General features: G+C 34.8%; 1 protein-coding gene across 2 annotated transcripts; it reads left to right on the top strand.

Annotated features, from left to right (window-relative positions):
* The first annotated feature begins 2896 nt into the window (after positions 1-2896).
* LOC129254109 (peptide methionine sulfoxide reductase-like) lies at positions 2897-16647 on the top strand. 2 transcript variants are annotated; one of them, XM_064095006.1, is made up of 4 exons: positions 2897-3389; positions 5645-5826; positions 9216-9467; positions 13296-16647. In XM_064095006.1, the coding sequence occupies exons 3-4, from the start codon at positions 9334-9336 to the stop codon at positions 13516-13518; spliced, it is 357 nt and encodes a 118-aa protein (XP_063951076.1). In that variant the 5' UTR covers positions 2897-3389; positions 5645-5826; positions 9216-9333; the 3' UTR covers positions 13519-16647. The 2 variants fall into 2 exon arrangements, with proteins under 2 accessions (XP_063951076.1, XP_054748536.2); XM_054892561.2 differs by having other exon boundaries at positions 3094-3324.
* Positions 16648-20244: the final 3597 nt, after the last annotated feature.

The raw sequence follows: 20244 nt of genomic DNA, 5'->3' as shown, positions 1-20244 counted from the left end.
TCCTTTTCAGGACCAACACTTGCCCAAAAAAGATACATGGTGTACCGTGACACCTACTACACTATTGATCTGTTTCTTTGATTTTTCTGTTTTCACACAAGCTTTCTTGTTCCAAAGGTTTCATTTTCCTTTAACTATTTCCACCCATTTCATCCGCCAATTTTTCACAAAAATCTCAATGGCATATGCGGCCGGCGAGCTAAGCAGTCTTTGGGCGGGGGATGGGGGGTTAAGAGACTTTTAATTCTGTTGTAGACCTACATTATCCAAAGGCTAAATTGCAGTTACCATGATTAATTCTACGACATAATAGTTTTATATTAAACTTATTTTGTTTTGGTTTTTTTTAGATTAAAGTGGAAAAAATTATGTTGTATACCTACAGTAGGCCTATCCAAAGGCTAAATTGCAATTAAACTGATTTATTGGATATGAATGGTTGACTATATAATCAATAATTGGGGCTTGAGACAAGTCTAACCAAATAGAAATCGATGCAACTGAGGAGTCTTCAATACTCAATTCCCAATACTCAATTGGAACGTAAAGGCTGCAAATTCATACCACCTTCTTCAAATGAAAGGATAATGTTTCATTAAGACAGTGGTTTTGTGCATCTGATTTATAATTTGACAGCTGTGGCAGTAGAGGGGTTGATTATTGCTTCTTGGATGGAAAGAAGAGGATAGAAGGGGAGAGAGAGTCGTGTGTATGAGATCGAGAGAGAGGGGAGAGTTATCTCAAAGAAACGCGCAAATGACAATATATTGATTCTATGTGTTCATATTAATGCATTAACTTCATGAAACCTCAATCGTAAATGCCATTTGTTATGCACCTGAATAAGAAACAAAATACATAAAGAATATTTGTTTTATTTGTGATTTTAGAATTCAGGCGAAAACAAGAAATTGATGAAATGAAACTTTAAGGCGTGTGCCGTCTCGTGCTGAAAAGTGGTCTAGCGCCATCTCTTGTTGAATGTAGTGTAGTGTATTCTCGGTGTATTCCCAGCCATTGATCTGAATACAGATCAGTGTTCCCAACTGAAGAACAGTGTTATTGGGATCTCGGTTGACTTGACTCAATTGATAAAAAAATCACACGTTTTTTAACCTTAGAGATAAACCAACTATGCCTGTATCAAGATGACCTTAATAAAAAAAATTAAGAGTATATTCATTGAGCTATATAGGTGAAGAGAAGGGATGGAAGCGAAAGAGTATATGGGCATATTATGTGTTAGACTGTCAGAGAGCTTAACGTGAAGGAACTATAGGGGGAGAATGCAAGAGTTATCCCAAAGTTGAATATGAAAACAAACGCATTATATTTATTTGCCAAAAGTAAGTAATTATTAGAGAAAAGTTAGTATAAACAGACTTTGACGCATATGTTCACAGACTCGGGCTGAAAAGTGGTCTAGCGCCATCTTTTGTTGTATGCATTATAGTGTAGTGTATTTTCAACTATAATTGTACCAGGTTGAGTTCAGTCAATAATGAATAAGAAAGGAGAAAAAAAAATCACAGGTGTTTTTAACCAACCCAAGGAGTTACTCCTTGACCAACCTGTAATCAAGTTGACCTAAAGGGCATGTTCACTTTAACTAAAAGTTGATTTCAATAAATAAAACAATATCAAACAAGGATAATGCAGAAAATTTCGAAATCGCGGATGTCAAGAAATTAAAGTTTCTTTATTTTTTTACAGAACAGTCCATATTATACTGTCACCCACTCACTATTTCTTTAGAGTTTTATTATATGAATGATACAGTTTCAATTTTTGCAGATTTGACAATTTCAATGGTGTTCCCAAAGTAAGCAAACATTATTTCTCATTATTTAGGGGGATAATAAGATATTCCAAATAATGAAAAACAAAAGAAATAGTGAATGTGTGCATGGTATCATCAGCTCCTTCATTTGCATATAGGCCTACCGACCAGGATAACGATAGTGAAACTTAAACATGTCGCGGTAACTGTCCTATTTCACATCATTTTCAGCGTTTGCTTATTTGATTTTTTTTTCTTTCTTTTCATCCAAGTCAAATTTTTGTTGGGAACTTGACCGGAACTAAAAAGAGTAAAATAAAATAAAATAAAGCAGTGACAAAATTTCATCAAAATTGCATGAAAATTATAGGGCCTGTCATTTTGATATTTGAATATTTTGTTTCCGAAGAGTAGATCGAAGGCCTATAATAGCTGTGGATATGAAAAAGGTGCTACAACTTGTGAGGCAATCCCAATTATTTGTACTTTGTACGAAATTAATCAGCTCTGCAATGCTAGAAAATCGGTTGGCTCCTCATGCCTGTAATATTCTCACTTGATAGAACTAGTCAAGAGAGAACGAATGCTCATTTTCATGGAAGTTCATGTAATGAAATGGAAATAGAAGTTTTTTAAAAATGAGAAAAACTGAATTGAGTAGCTCGCTAGCTTGCTTGCATGTAATTATGTTTTTCCGTTTCTCAATTTTGTTGTTACTAAAAAAAATTATTCTCCAATTTTGTTGAAATTTTCACTTTACTTGTAAAAATATTCTTTCCCCGGCTAAAAATCATCTTCATCTCATTTCGGAGGACCATATCGACCCTATTCGATCTTTTCCAACTGACTGGAAAAACATTTGAATAAAATTACATATATATAGTAGAATAAAGCAAGGTAACTGCGATGTAAGCCTTTTGGTAAATTACTTTAGGCCTATCAAAACCCCGGATCAAAACTTTCTGGGAGAAATGCTTCTGAATCCCCCCCCCCCCCCCTGCCAATCCGAAACCGTTTCATAATTTCAAGTTGCAATATAGTTCGGATATTGTATTACGTTATTGCGCAATGTTCTCCATTCACTCCTACGGTCTTGTCGCTGAACGCTGATTTTTCAGATACAGCTTACACCAAAATGTGTTAGTCATACTCTGAGTCTGATCTGAAATGACCTTAGTCTAGTTCTAGACGATATTAAACGAATTTATTTGCACCGATATATACGTTCTATTTCGTGCGTACGCCCAGCCGAGTGTGCGCGCAAAACCGAGAACCTGTACTCCGAGGAAATACAGGTTCTCGGTTTTGCGCGCACACTCGGCTGGGCGTACGCACGGAATAGAACGTATATATCGGTGCAAATAAATTCGTTTAATATCGTCTAGAACTAGACTAAAATGACCTCCGCACCCGGACCTTCCGACGTATCAAAAGCATTTTATATATAATTACTTCTGCATTACATGGCATTATTGGCAATTGGAAGGATAGCACAGCTATCACGAGCAGAATTCGGCAGTTGGTCACTATTTTCTGTAGCAAAGGTGAATTTCTAGACATCATTTGAATTCTTTTTTGCATGCATGCCATGGGGCAAATGAACGGAAAGGTTTGTTTGTTTTTTCACATTCACAATTTGTTCACTTTTATTCTTTCCGTCAGTGGCACTGCAGAGGAGTGCTAAGAAGAATTTGAATTTTATTAATATTATTACTAGTATTACAGGACGTCACCATACTCATGAATCGTGTAATGTTATTGTTGGGCCTACCACTTGTTCCTTCAATTTATTCTTGTAAATTGTATACCCAGTTGTGTGTCCGGACGATCAATTTTAGAAAGTCGTTTGGAAAAAATTACAAGCGAAGTTTCATCAATTTTTAGTACAAAATGTTAGGAAATATTATAAAGAACAAAATAGAAGATGATTACAAGTATTGAATTCATATTTTTAGTGTAATCTTAAGACAAAAAAGAAGGCTTCAAAAAGATAAACTGTCCGGACACCCGACCCCCCATCCTACCGTTACTCATATTCTGACGAGTAACGTTAATTTTTGCAATTGCAACTTGCTGTGGTTAGGATGGGTCCACTTAGATACATGTATACTGTCATGATCGACTGTTTATGTTTTGAAACCTTCTTGTCTGTCTTTGGATTGTACACAAAAATATGAATTCATTAGCTGCAATCTTCAATTTCATTCTCAATAAAATTGCCTAATATTTTGTTACTAAAAAATTATGAGACTTTGCTTGATAACTTTTTCAAAGGGCTGTTTAAAATTGATTTGATTGTCTGGACACACAACTGGCATGACTGGGTATGGTATACAGGCAGACACCTCGATCTGTCTGGTGTCAGTCTGAGGAAAACTTTCCTCAAGTTTTAAGACCTGAAGTAGAATTTGTAGGGGAGCCAATTTTGAGTAAAACTTGATCACTGCTAGATTTTTCTGTTGTCTATTTTTCACAAATGTTTACCAAATTTAACGAAAATAGTTGTTATTTTATCGAAGGGTAAAAAAGGTACATAACTTTTCACAATAGTTAAGACTCTCTCTACTCTAAATTCTGAGGTCAAAGTTTGTGTGTTGAGTATCCGCCCAAGTCAATAAATTTTGCTCAGTCCCCATGACATTTGACTGTAATCTATCCAAGTTTTACTGTGGATGTTTCCTCTTATAGCGCTATAAACCTATGTAAGTAAATTTGAATCCGGGACAGCCCGACCACCGGAGAGCCCGACCCGCTGCCCTGGACAACTCGACCACTTGAATTCTTCAACATTTCATGAAATAAATTTTCCCACATCGCTTCAAAAGTATTTGTCTGCGTAATTTATGTTTCTACAATACATTCTTGAAATAAAAATTGACATTTCTATGCATTTTGAGCTCTTTTAAAAGAAAATAAAGCGGGTTCCCTTGCAACGAGAATCTCAAGTTGACAAACCGATACCGCCCCCTGTGTTCATGGTCTGCGAATTTGAGTTGATTTTTCCTGTCGAGAATGTATTGTAGAAACATGGATTATGCGGGAAAATACTTTTGAAGTAAAGTTTGAAATTTTATTTCATGAAATTCCGAAGAAGAATTCTAGTGGTCGAGTTGTCCGATTCAGAGCCAACCCTGGACAACTCGACCAGGACGAGTTGTCCAGGGCAGCGGGTCGGGCTGTCCAGGGTCGGGCTGTCCGGACCCCATACTAAATTTACATCATGCATTTATCAACAAATAATGCACAAATATGAAGCCTTCAAATACCTGTAGTCCAGGCTGTGCTCAAACTCGTGGTTGAGACCGTAGCTAGCTTAGCTTAGTAGGCCTTTGTATCTGTTAGTAGCTCCATGTTCTTACCAAGATTTTTTTTTTTTCATAGAAAATTAAACTGATGAAAAATTACCAGTGCGCACTTGAGGAAAAATTTTTGTATATAAGCAAAATCAATTTTTAAGGGGGGCGGGTTCCATCCGTCCCATAGAATTTTACTTTGAAATCTAGTCTAGAGAGATTTGACAAGGATGATTGATGTACCGTATCCCACTATTCAGTTAATCACACATCAATACATGTACACTTGTAAACATGCCTGATACTCACTATTCGTTTTTAAACTTTCATAATTTTGGTTTCACTTTCCTGTTGACTGTTGAGCGTGCATGGTAAATTGACCTTACACTCATCTGGTTAGTACTCACACAGTGGTTTTATTCAAATGCTTACAATTATAAATGTAGTGTAGTGTAGGTGCATTAAACAAGGAAGTTGATACAGTTAATATCAAAGTTTTATCAGGTCCTATTAAAATTGCTTTTGTGGATTTTTATTCAATATCTCTCTCCATTCATTGTGTTCCCTTCAGATCGCATCTAACAGGATGCCGCGGGAAGAGCCCAAGATTGCGAAGGACGATCTGGAGACCGCCACCTTTGCCATGAGCTGATTTTGGTTCCCCGAGGCACAGTTTGGCTGTGCCCCGGGGGTGGTCCGTACCAAGGTCGGGTACACGGGTGGAAGCAAGAAGTTTCCCACCTACTACAGCCTGTAAGTATCTTGTGCAAGGGATCTTGTTGAAGTCGTCCACATCCAGGGGGAGTGGGATGTTGCAACATACAAGGAAGTTATAGACAGTTGCGTGTGGTTGGATGGCACGCCCATGTGAGGTTGCTTGTGCAAAGTGGTTGTGGTTGTGTGCATGTACATACAGTGGTGTCATGTGTCCATGTAGGCCTAGTATACATTTTATGTGTATCTAGTATTATGACACATTTTATGTGTATGTTATATATATTTTTTGTTTTTAATTTTTCTCTCTCTATTTTGATTGCAAAGTTCAGTTTGAAATCTGCAACAGATACCAATTGATCAATTCTGCCTATCAATATGTGACCAGGCTCCACTAAACACACAAAAAGTCTTCAGAAATGAATCTTAAGAACTTCAAGAAATCTTTAGAGATGAATAAAAACTTCAAGATCCTTTCTCAAGGAACAGATTTAAGCTTTAAAATGACACCCCCCCCCAATCTAATTTAATCCACTAAACAAAGAATCACTCCCAAACAAAAAAGCTAACTTTTGTTTTGAGAAATTGATGCCCACTTATTCTCCCACTCCTGTTATTGTCCGAGGGTGTTAAAAGGAGTGTTAGAGATCCCTGTAGATTTTTCATGAAAGGTGTCATCAAACAAACTGCCCCCAAATTTAATGCAAGTGTTAAGCACATCCGGTTCATTGTTTTGTAGTATGTGGCCAGGCATCCAAAAATGAATAAGATCTTCTAAAAGAGGAGATTTAAGCTTTAATATGACCAGGGAGCCCCTGATATTCCTGAACTAATCCACTTAACAAGCATATTGTTCACTCCCAAACATTAAAATTACCTTTTGAGAAAAGTTGCAAGCTTGCATATTCTTTCCCCACTATTATGTAAAGCTGACAAAAGAATATTTTAGAGAGCCCTATATAAGTTCATGGGAGGAGTCATCAAATGGCCGCCAAAGTTAAGCACGTCCTGTTTATTGTTTTGTATCAATGCAAGAATTTAAGCTCAGTTTTAAATTCATGGAACAAAGTGAGAGAAATATTCAGCTAACAACTACAAGAAAGGGTTCCATAATATTTGTTCCAGTGGCAACTGCTCCGATGCATAATTTGCATAATATGCCTAACATAACTTAAAACCTAACCTCTAAATCTAAATAAATCCGGATCCTTATCTGAACGTTGCTCAGAAGTTCAGAACCCCCCTTAAAATCTATTACAACCCTAACACTAATGCTGTGCCCTCTAAGATATTAAGACTTGAGCAAATGCAGCAGGAGCAAATGATGTGTCACAAAAAAAAGACCCATATTTTTTTTTAGTACAGTATTCATGTATAAAGTTCTGTACAAAACACTCCATAAAGACTTACTGAAATCACACAGTATGAAATTAGGTTAATTTTGTAGTACCAGATCACAAGTAGTATACACAGTTTCAACTGCAAGAAACAAAGTAGTCATCAGTTGCAAGTTTGCAATTGTTTTTTTTTTCTATCCCAAAACCTTATATTTTGCATATTAATAATTGATAGAACAATTTTAAATATACTGTAGAAAAGCAATGAGTGCTTACTTTCAGTTGTAAGAAACAGACTTTGTAATCAATTGTAAATCTGAAATCGATGTCAGTTCAAGTCACAAGAATCAGACCAGTAAGAAATTGCAAATTTTTCAATTATTTACAATACCCATTTTCATTCGATTGCATTTACTATCCTAAAATAGGTTGATAATTTTGAAATGTTGAAAAATAATCATATCCCAAGCAGCAGACCAGTAGTCAGCTGCAAATTTGCAATTAATTACAAGACTGCAAAAATATTGATTTCAAGTGTTGATGTGAACAATAACACTTTGAAATTTAAATGTATTTGTATACATTCTGCTGATAAGAAACTGACTGGAAATAATTGGGAATTGGTAATTAATTACAAAACTTATGGCCGAGATGGGCTTTAAAATCGACTTTCATACTAAAAAAGTGAATTGTAATTGGTACAAGTACTCTTTTTGACATTATAGTTTCAGTACTTGAAAAAAGGGTACTATCATTTTATAAATGAGTCCTCAATATTCAGGATATATTCTACTGTGTATACAGGAAGTGATACTGCTATTTAATCGGAAGAGGCAATCTGCACATTAACACACAACGCAAACAATGATTTTTAAGAAAAAATATTGTAGTCTAGTGCAGTAACCTGATTACATTTCTATTGTTTCAATTAGGCCTATAAAAGGGATTGAGTAACAGTTCTATGTTTAGAAAAATATTCTGATATGATAATTGATATTTGAACATGGTAAGAACATATGAAAGATAATATGAAAGACTTGTACAGTCATAACCAAGGCACGGTCAGGGAAGTTGATTCAAATGAAGTGAAATCTGAGCCTTTATTTGAAAATGATATCACTCGAAAATTAACTTCCAGTTCTTGTAATCAGTTGTTTTATTTTTTTATTTTTTGGGGGGTTAGATTTGAAAAAAAAAAAAGTAATTGGGGTTCTTCTTCAAAGTAATTCTTATTTGAATTTTTACTCTGAAAACAAATATTTTGTGCATTAGGATTGTAATTTGGTTGGTTGTTTGATAATTGTTGTTCAGTGGAGACATGATGTACATTGAATTGAGACTGCATTTATGTTAGTCTTTTCAAATGAGTGTTTTTAGTGCGTTAGACCTTGAAACCAAAGGAGGAACTAACATATTCAAAACGATTTTATATCACAGTTACATAAAACAATATGGGATACATTCATTGTATATGTATAAAGTGCACAGATGATAGTGTTTGCTTTGTGGCAATCAACGCACTTAGGGGTTTTTCACAATAATGATGTAGGTGTAAGTAATTGTACACTCGAGTGCATTGCATCATCCACAACACATTCATAAATAAGCGTTATTTGTATGGTATAAATTAAAATTTTTCTTTCACAAATCTGAACAATTTTAAATCACCCGTTCAAGAATTAAGATAGGTATTAAATTTTCTTTGTGACATAGCTAGAAGTGCATTGTGCATGTTGTAGGTGAGCGCCACAAGGCCCTTGCCTCCTACATGTATCTCATTTTTTATACCGTTTGATTTGAGTATGGAAATAAATGAATTGAACTGAATTGAATGTACAAATGTAAATCCTTGGCAAGTTGGCATATAAAACTACATACTATTCACATGTTCGCAATACCATACAAGTATGTATTTTTGATGCGCCTACATGTATTTTGCACTATGGTGCATTTTATGGCCAAAAAAAAGAGTACTATACATGCCCCCTTTTATGATGTAAATTAACAATGTAATTGTTGCTACATGTAAGTATACAAATCTTTATAGAACGTATATTATTCTGCATTTATATCTACCTCCTGTTCTGGCAGTGGGGACCATACAGAAACCGTGCAGATTGAGTTTGACCGAACCAAAACCAGCTACGAGAAGTTGCTGAAGAAGTTCTGGGCGAACCATGACAGCACAACTTGCCACAAGAACCAGTACATGTCAGCTATCTTCTACCACGGCGAGAAGCAGAAGGAAGTCGCTGAGAGCACCAGGGATGAACATCAGAAGATCGTCAAGAGACAGATCCAGACAAAGATCAAGCCAGCAGAGACATTCTATGATGCAGAAGAGTGAGTAGTTCACCATAGCAATACCTTTTTTTTTTTTTTGGGGGGGGGGGAGGTTATTAGGAGGGGGAATGGTAGTGGTAGTCAGTGGATGAAGTAGAAATACTTCTTAGTAATAGTAGTAGTAGCAGCAGCAGTAGTAGTAGTAGTAGTAGTAGTAGTAGTAGTAGTAGTAGTAGTAGTAGTAGCAGCAGCAGCAGCAGCAGCAGCAGCAGCAGCAGCAGCAGCAGCAGCAGCAGTAGCAGCAGCAGCAGCAGCAGCAGCAGCAGCAGTGGTGGTGGTGGTGGTGGTGGTGGTGGTGGTGGTAGTAGTAGTAGTAGTAGTAGTAGTAGTAGTAGTAGTAGTAGTAGTAGTAGTAGTGGTAGTGGTAGTACTAGTAGTACTAGTAGTAGTAGTGGTGGTGGTGGTGGTGGTGGTGGTTGTGGTGGAGTGGTGGTGGTAGTGGCAATCGTAGTAGTGGTGGTAGTCATATCACCATCATTGCCTTCATTGTATAGTGAAACTATAATTATATCACTATGTATGTAAAAAAGCAATATTTTTTCAGATGGAGACGATGGAGAACATTTTTTTTTCATTACAGAATTTGATCAATATCGGGTTTAGAAGAACATTGAAAAGATGGAATTGCATCATTCATATGATCATCTTTTTTTTCAGTTGAATTTGAAATAGACATAAAAAGATATATTTTTTTTTGTATGGAACTTGAAATAAAGGGAACTTTGACTTATACCATGGTCACATTTGTTCTACGGCGGCCGTACGGCGAGTCGAAAACAGCCGTTTTAACATTTTTTGTCCAACTTCATATAAGTGGTTTGAATCAAAATTAATAAAACGGCTGTTTTCGACTCGCCGTACGGCCGCCGTAGAGCAAATGTGACCATGGTATTAGTCAAATTTGGGGGGACCACAGGAATCTGTTCGTCTTATGAGAAATCTTGCTTAGAAGAGGTATCTTCACTGCATAAGCTGTAGTATTATATGTGCATACCTGTAAGCAAATATTTGACTAAATGGATAGTTTACTTTACATGTAAGTTTGCATGTAGTAAACTATTCAATTTCCTAATTGTCGGTTGTTGCTTTTAATTCAGTATTTCCATTTTTTCTACAATGATTCGCATTCCCATTTTAAATAATGATGATAGTCAAAATCAGTCTATCTTGTAGCAGTCTCTAAAGACCCCTACCCATAACATCCACAAATACTATTTCCTTGGATATTGGAGCATGTAGATGTGTGATGGCTTTTTGATCTCCCTTTAGGCCATCAATGAGATTCTTCATCATCTATTTAATGAAGAATAGATTTGGGTATTAGCTTCACATCAGCATTCGTATATTTTATAGGCTAAATTGCTACATGTATGTTTACACTCGTTGAACTTTGCCCACATAATGGTTATTGCCTTGTGACTCCACATTGTATAATCTTGTGGAGAACTTGCATTTAATGCTCAAAGACTGCATTTTAGTGATGCTGCCCTCTTTGTTCATTTTTAGTTAGATTTATGATGAACTATTTTGGGGGGTTTTTTTTCACTTCTTTACAGTGTAGCATTTTACAAAGCATGAACAATTCAATGCATTTACAAGAAGGAAAAAAAAAGATTCAAGATCTTCTCAAAATCAATTTTGTGTTGACAAAGGTTTTATCAGGAGAAAAAAAAATATTTTAACCCTTACAATACACAATTTTGTGCGCCCAAGTCCACCTGAATTTATTACCAGCTTGAAATTCAGGTAAACTTTGCCACACAAAATCTAATATTGTAAAGGTTAAAATATAATTTTTTTTCAACACAAAATTGATTTTGAGAATATAAGATCTTGAATATTTTTTTTTCCTTCTTGTAATGCACTGAATTGTTCATGCTTTGTATAATGGATGGTACACTGAAAAAAAAGTGAATTCCAAAATAGCAAAATAGTAATAATCGTAATGATTGGATTTATACAGTATTTTTTTTCAATAGATATAAAGTGTTGTTAACGGCATAAAACAAGTTATGGCTTATAATTGTACAGGTGTGTTTTAAGTTTTTGAAGAGGTCAAGAGAAAAGATGTTTCAGAGAGTTGGAAGGAGTTTGTTCCAAAGACGGGCGGAAGATATTGAAACTTAGCCAGCCTGTTTTCTTGATTAAAGAACAAGTACACCCCAACAAAAAGTTGATTTGAATAAAAAGAGACAAATCCAACAAACATAACACTGAAAATTTCATCAAAATCGGATGTAAAATAAGAAAGTTATGACATTTTAAAGTTTCGCTTAATTTCACAAAACAGTTATACGCACATCCTGGTCAGTATGCAAATGAGGGAACTGATGACATCACTCACTCACTATTTCTTTTGTATTTTATCATATGAAATATGAAATATTTTAATTTTCTCCCCATTGTCTGAAGAAACAAAGTTTTATTTCTCCCTGAACCTATAGAATTACCATTGTTAAACATTTTATGGTTCAGTCAACTTTGTCCTTAATGTCAAATCTGTAAAAATTGAAATATTGTATAATTCAAACAATAAAAAACAAAAGAAATAGTGAGTGAGGGACATCATCGGTCCATTCATTTGCATGTAAGCAAATTGTGCATAACTATTTTGTGAAAAATATGTGAAAATTTAAAATTTCATAACTTTCTTATTTTACATCTGATTTTGATGAAATTTTTTGCATTATGCTTGTCTGATTTTTCTCCATTGATTCAAATCTACATTTTCTGAGGTGGACTTGGCCTTTAAGGAATAAAGAAGAGTATATTCACAACTTTTACCATTTGATTACATTTTTGATGTGATCTAGAATTATTTGTCACCCCTTGTTCTGAGTTCAGGAGCCATCATTTTAGGCAATTTAACTAAGAAGATGTTAAGTATTTTCACGATTGAGATGAATTCATATTGAATAAACAATTTCATGTGATTGAGGGTAGGTATTTGGATAAGACAACACTCGATTGATTATCTAGTAATTAAAGATGGGAAAAGTGAATTTCTCCCAATTTGAATTTAAGGACTTGTCACCATTGTCATTGGACTGTTATGGCTTGAATAGACTAACATTTACCCTCTGTAATTCTTGAGAGAAATAGCAATCAATCTCAGGGTTCACATATATATTTCTCTGTCAATTTGATGGGAAATATGCATTTCTCTCCTCAACTTATTACACTAAAAACTAAGAATTAGGCCTTAGATTGGACCGTGATTGCACAATATGACCTATGTGGGAGACACCAAGTTGCCAACCCTATCTCCCTGTCTTAATACTCGTAACTTGTAAGGGAAAAATGCACGGGGGCTATGCTGAAAGCAGCCCAGGAAATTAAAAAGAGCCCCCAAAATTCCCCATTCACTGCAATGCTAAAGCTTATCCAATGTTGCATATTTAAGCAGTAGGTTGTGAAAAGTAGCCCCCCCCAAAAAAAAAAAAATATATATATATATATAAATAAACAAATAAATAAATAAATAAATAAATAGATAAATATATAAATAAATAAATGGATAGATAGATAGATAGATAGATAGATAGATAGATAGATAGATAGATAGATAGATAGATAGATAGATAGATAGATAGATAGATAGATAGATAGATAGATAGAGAGAGAGAGAGAGAGAGAGAGGGATGGATGGATGGATGGAATAAATAAAAAAATGTATTTTTTTGCCAGATAATTTGGACTATATGAAAGTATCCCATCAGTTTCATGCCAATGTTATCTTAGCTACAGAACTGGAGCTTTGAGTGAACCATGAATTCCATTTGTGCCAACTGATTCACTGACCATCCATTTTTCCTTTGTTCTTTACAGTTACCACCAGAAGTACATGCTCCGTCAGCAACGCAGCCTGTTCCAGAGCCTCATCTTCAAGCCCAATGAGGAGGTGTCCTCCTACACTGCAGCGCGCCTCAACGGATACCTCGGCGGCTTCGGCAAGCTCAAGGATTTTGAGGCGGAGCTGGAGTCCCTGGGCCTTTCCGATGAACAGGAGCAGTATGTCCGTGCTAAAGTCAAAGGTGGTGGCCTCAATTAGAACGAAGGACCTTCTAGTACAAGGATTCTACATGGAATGGACTTTTAATACATTGGTGCCACACGTATCATGTTCACCAGATTTGGATGAAGGAAGAAAGACATAGCTTCTTTTGGTGACATTAATCAAGTTTGGTGTGATTTATATATATTTGTCAGAGTTCTGTTACTGATTTGTCAATACCATTTGATTATTTCCAATGATCTTGTTGAAGTTATACATGCACTTCTTTCATTTAGGGCTAGGGAAAGAATGTCAATATTGGTGCCTCAATTTAATATTTCTTTTAGCTTGATTCTTTTGTGTGTGCTCTGATGAATCTAAAGTCCAATGGGGTTTGCCAATCATTTATTTTCATATGAATTGTTTTTGTAAGTACCATCATGCCAGCAAAAATATATGCCAACAGTTTTGATTTGATATGCATGCATATCATTTTCACTGTATCTACTTCCTGGTCTCCCCAGCGTTGCAAGAACCATTATGCTCTGAATATGTGTGTCAGATGATTTGTGAGTTGTGTCCTTGCCAATTTTATTCCCAATATACTTGTGTTTGGTTACAAGGGGTGCGCCGTCCTGAAATGAATATGGTTTCAGTTATCAGTAAACGTAACAAGTTTCATCCTAAATTGATGAAATGATGAACTTACCGCAGTTTTGAGTTACTTAGTGCATTATTCAAGTGAAACAGCTGTTTGCTTGTCATTATATACCATATGCAATGAATCAGCTGATGATGTCATTCTCCTTACCTTTGTTTTATGTTTTTCTGTGAAATCAAAATTACTACCATCAGAGAAACAAAATTATTACAATTATTTCTCAAGAATTTCTATTAATGAATTGGCCCCTTATTCTGTATGTGAGGTAATCATTTTTAAAATTCTTGAGGAATATTTTCTACATGTACGACAAAAAAAAAGAAATTATTAAGGGGTTTACTGTGGTAAATTAAATAAAATACAAGTATACCATAGGCAAATGTGAATGGTATTGCATCAATAAAGGGACTACATGAATTGTTGCCAATCTACAGAGTTTATTGTATGAGTACAAATCAGTATACTGTTCTTGCACTCAAAATATACTTCAGTCTGTACCTTGAATTATCTTTATTCTTGTGTCAATATATTTGTAATCTATGGACTTGTTAAGAAGTGTTTATTGGGAGGAAAACAGAAAGTTTCAGAAACCGAAAGGAAGCTGACACCAGAGAATAAAGCATTGAAGGGGTCATGACTTTGATATGTATAATATTCATGTTTCCTTATTTAAGGCCAATAACCTGTGTTAAAACCACTTCTGAAACTGCTTTCAACTTAACTACAATATCAACTTCATTCATGATCGAAAGTTTCATCAGTTGCGCAATATATTATGTAATGTTATCATGTGTTATACATATTTCTTCCTGAACTCACTGGCCCGTATTCTGAAGTCAGGTTTAACTTAGACTCAGGTTTAAAATTGTGGTTTGAGTATGGGAAGCCAATTGTTACATAAATCACTAACAGTAGAGATATCATATTTCTGCTCATTTGGCTCTCAAATCATTCATAATTGTCTAGGAAGTATAAATAGATGATTGTCTTCACCATCGATGAATCAGGAAAGAGCGCAGTAAACATACGAAACACACAACTTAATAAAAATGTTGATACTTTTGGCTTCCCATACTTAAACCACAACTTTAAACCTGAGTTTAAGTTAAACCCGACTTCAGAATACGGGCCACTATCTTTAGTCACTAACAAATATGGCCTTGTTTCTGTGAAATGTAGCTTGGGAATGGCCACTATCGTTTAGTTGCTCTGCAGTTTATTTCAAAGAATTTTTGTCGAGAAAAAAAAAGTGCTGACCCACATATTTTGCTCCTTTAGAAATATCTCTTCATGAAAGATTTTCTGTTAATTGTAGGTGCTGACCAACACCGCATTCCTCAAGGAAAAAAAATGTTTCTTGAAACTATTTTATATAGGCCACGTTTATTGAAACAAAACAGCGTATAAAGTTATAACCCTCTCATTAAAAGCCACCCTATATAAAGTAACGAGTTGAGTTTGCACCCTCCATTGATCCTACTGCCTACTGGGCTACAATAATCTCAAAAACATCTTTAAAGGCCGCTAATCCTCTGTATGGCAGTATCTTTCTTTTTGTTTTGTTGGTCTCACAGATTTTAATCATTTAGGGATTCAACCACATGTTGAACATGGGGAAAACACCCAATTCATAACCCAATAATCTTTTGTGGAAACCCTGAACATATTTCAATTGAAATTAGAATAATTAAGGTGACACTTACTTCGCTCACAAATTTCTCGTTGGTATCAATCAGGAAGCAAGGGTTCTAAAGAACTGTGTGAAATTCCGAGGAAGAAAAAGGTGTAGTTATTTTTTAAACAGTTATGAGTGAAACAAACGAAAGGGAACTTGTGATGTTAATTATAGGAGTTGGTATTGGTTTCATCACATTGGCAACTATTTTGACAGAAATATATGCAATTGAAGGTTTTAATCATGTGATTGATTTTTAGACTAATTTTTAATTGTTGGAAACGTAGCTATGCTGGTCTTTCACTTTCTTTTTGTGTCGAGTATCAGATTCATGTTTGAACATGTTTACAAAACGTGGATAAACCCGTTCTTCTAGCACAAATGCTTCATTGGTGACCTAATAATCTATTTATATATATATTTCAGGGGATTTTCATGACGTCACCCATATCTTGTACTATGACCTCTTGTATGTCAGAGACTCATCGTTATTATAGCAGGTTTATAAATGGTGGATTTCAATGTTATTGATGTATATGAACCGTGAGGCTAATAGACTAGCTGTGGTATGACATGTTGAATAGCGCAGTAGGGGAATCCCAGAACATTATGACGTGGCTTGGTAAACTCGGTTATTGATCGAAGCCGACTCACCGATGACGACTTGTCTGGATTTCTATCTACTTTATTCAGCCAGACATTCCTTACACCTCGTCTTTTAGTCAATAGATTCATTTTATGAGAGATTTTGCGGGACATATATTTAATAATTATATTGCACAATAATGTTGATATACATGTCGTAATTAAATTTGGTCCTGCAGCTTGTTTATTTTCACTATGAAAACAAGTGTTAGTTTTCTTTTATTTCGTCTAATGTCTACACTAGCGTGGGCGGGGTTTTGTTTCCAAATAGTTGGTTGGTGAATCTGGTAGTTGGTATGAGTAATCTTTTAATAATTAAGATATAAGGGTGGGGTTGAGGAGGTTGTGTAATAGAATTACAGAATTTACAATACATTTGTAGGTCTGTGTGAGAGTCGGCGGAATGATGATGATTACAATGATGATGATGATGGAATGACGATGATGATGGTCGTGATGATGATGAGGAGGAGGATGATGAAGATGATGGTGATGATGATGAGGATGATTATGATGATGATGATGGGATGTTGATGGAATGATGATGATGATGAGGAGGAGGATGATGATGATGAAGATAATGATGATGATGGAATGGTGATGGCGATGAGAAAGACGGTGATGTTAATGAGATGATAATGAATTGTGAATATGATAGCGACGATTCCACGTCTTTGAAATTCTGACGACGACGACGATGAGGAGGATGTTTAGAATGAGTCCCTTACTTTCTATCAAATCAATCTAAATACAACTTGAAACAGACTTTTATGCAGACTCGCAATCGGATAGGTAAATAGGCCTCTGCATGATTTTCATTTTGACTGCAGGGCTGGAAAATATCCGGATGAATTTTAATTCTGCTTCCCATAAATCATCCTAATTAATCACCATCCTTGACAACAAAAGCAGCTCGATCGTAACTAAATCTTTATCTGTCGTTGCTATATAGGTGTATTCAGGCCAGAGATAGTTGAAGGATTTTTTAGATTAATTGTGTATCATTTCTGGAGAGCGCTCAAGGGTGTGTGCGTTTCAGTATGATCAGTGAGTGAAATCAGGTCGAAATGTATTGCGCGATCGTCATTTGTAATATAATAAAGAATTATCGATTTTTGACCATATCATGTATCCATATTTTATTTATTTATTGAACAATATTAAAAAAGGGTGCCCTTTCAGCAAAAGATGGTACTAGTATTAGAAGGGGCCCTAAAAGCAGAAAAACTAAACAACAAATGATAAAAATATACAAAGTAGATACATTATACATATAGAATAAAAAGGCGTATAATAATGTTACATCAAAAACGACAAAAGAAAACAAAGGAAACATTACCATCTCCATGCGTGTATTCTCTCCATTAATCGTAACAATTGTTTCAAGTATAAACGTATAGGTCTAACAGTAAAAATATTGAGGATGTATTTTTTTATTACTATTTATATATGCCTATAGGGGAGTCTTTATATTTTACAGGATCGTAAATAGGGTATATTTTATTTTAGGACAGAAGCGTAATGGGCCAAAAAGTTTGAGGGGGTCAGACATGGCGCCAAGGACCAATTTTTTTTTCAAAGTTCAGAGCGAGTGAAGCGAGCGAGGAACAATTTCAACCGTTTTGATCATACAAAAAAATTGTGATAAATTTGGACTTAGTATTCAGAAAGATATAAAGATATAATTTCGCCCTTTTCCCCTATTCCTTTCCTTTCTTCTTTTCTCCTTTTTTTTGGTCATGGTACTTTTTTGGGGGGAAGGGGGCATGGCCCGTACCCCCCCCCCCAGTAGGGGTTCAGGAAATGAAAGTAGAGGTTAAAATAAGAACTTGAATAAAACGACGATTTTTGATACACAATATGCAACAAAAATAAGAAATGCCAGTCGAATTTTCCTGAAAGTAAAGTACACAATGCATAGAACATTTTAATAAAGGTATATTCCAATTTGAAATCTCAATCCAATTTCGAATCTCGATTTTTTTTTTAACTTACAGTTACAAGTAAGATTTTTTTTAAATGACAGATATGACGTAAAGAGTTATCAGACAACCAGGACCATGTCGAGTTTTGTTTTCTATGTATTCATCGTCTCATTGAAAAAAAAAATCAAAATTTATTTCATGGGACGAACCGATTATAAAGAATTAAAAAAAAGATAGAGTTCACCAAGAGTGCATCCATGTGTCAAACTTTATAGTCGTTTTAAAACAATACATCGACACGTTCAGTGGTGCAACAAATTCTTTTTCACAAAATAGGTCCTTTTCATTTTTACAAGAAATTTTGTTTGAATTGAGTTTATTTTGTTTATTTTATTTCTATATCAATTTTTTTTCAACATAAATTATATCAGAGATACATAAATGGGGCCAACAAAATAATTACATAAATCAATACAAATGGCCGAAACAATAAATGAGCTCACATTTTCAAATTGGTAATAAACAATATACAATAAACAAATATAGATAAATCAAACCTTTTTGAAAGTATTTACGTATATGCTTTAAAAAAGATACAAGCGAAGAAGCAAGGCTTTTATGATGTTGATCTCTCCAACAGAACACAAATATCAAAGAAACGTAGAAGATTAATAATATATAGGCATATACATTTGAGAGATGATAAATGCACGGCCATGGATGGAAAAAAAATAACTGAACAAAGATGTATGGGGTGGGGGCTCCACCCTTAAGCTTAAACTCTCTTTTATATTCAGAGGAAGGGAATTCCAAAATTTGGGGGCATTCAATATGAAAGTATTCTGTGTAAGTGCTATTCGAGTCCTATGTTTAAGTTATATTTTCATAATTCATATGCTCTTTTCCACTATCTGAAGCAGGAAACAAGATGAAGTTACAGGATCAAAAAGGAAAGAGAAATATTATTAGAAACGGTAATAAAGATGATGGTCCGGGTGATGGTCACACGAAAGTGAGAACAAAAATTCAGGGAAATGATAGTGATATTGAAATTTGATACATGACAATTGGGGGTCAATTGTAACTGTCATTTATAACTCCATAACGAATCCCACAGATCGTGCAAATATAGAATGTATTTCATATTAATGGCCAATCAAAATGGTCGACGTTTCCCTCTCGAAAAACAAAAGGGGAAAAAATAGTTCGTCGATCATGGGTGTCGATCGGTGTTCTTGTTTTATTTTGAAACTTGCAACTATTAGTAAATTTTTTGTTGATAATGCAGATATGACGTAAGAAAGTTATCAGATAACCAGAACCATGTCGATATTTGCTTTCTCGGTATCACAGAAAATATAAAGATTTATTTCATGGGACTAAGGTTTTTAATCAAACCCATTAATGACAAATATTTATATAAAAAAAAGAGTTCACCAAAAGTGCATCCATATACCAGTTTAAGACATTATCAGATTTTATATGTTAAATGACCATGCACCCCAACAAAAAAGTTGGTTTTAATAAAAAAAGAAAAATCAAATAAGCATAACATCAAAGATTTCATAAAAATCGGATGTAAATTAAATAAGAAAGTTATGACATTTAAAGTTTCGCTTAATTTCACAAAAAGTTATTTTCACAATCCTGGTCGCTATACAAATAAGGAGACTGATGACATCATCAACTCACTATTTCTTTTGTACATGTATTTCATTACATGGAATTTGAAATATTCGAATTTTCTCCTCATTGTCATGTGAAAAAAGGTTTTATTCCTCCCTGAACATGTGTAATTATCATTGTTTTAACATTTTGCGGTACAAAGAAGAGGGTCCTTATTGTCAAATCTGTAAAAATTGAAATATTGTAATTCA

This window comes from Lytechinus pictus, chromosome 2 (assembly GCF_037042905.1).
Source record: "Lytechinus pictus isolate F3 Inbred chromosome 2, Lp3.0, whole genome shotgun sequence".
Classification (NCBI taxonomy): domain Eukaryota; kingdom Metazoa; phylum Echinodermata; class Echinoidea; order Temnopleuroida; family Toxopneustidae; genus Lytechinus; species Lytechinus pictus.
The sequence above is the reverse complement of the archived record's forward strand: the minus strand, read 5'-3'. Positions and strand labels throughout refer to the sequence as shown.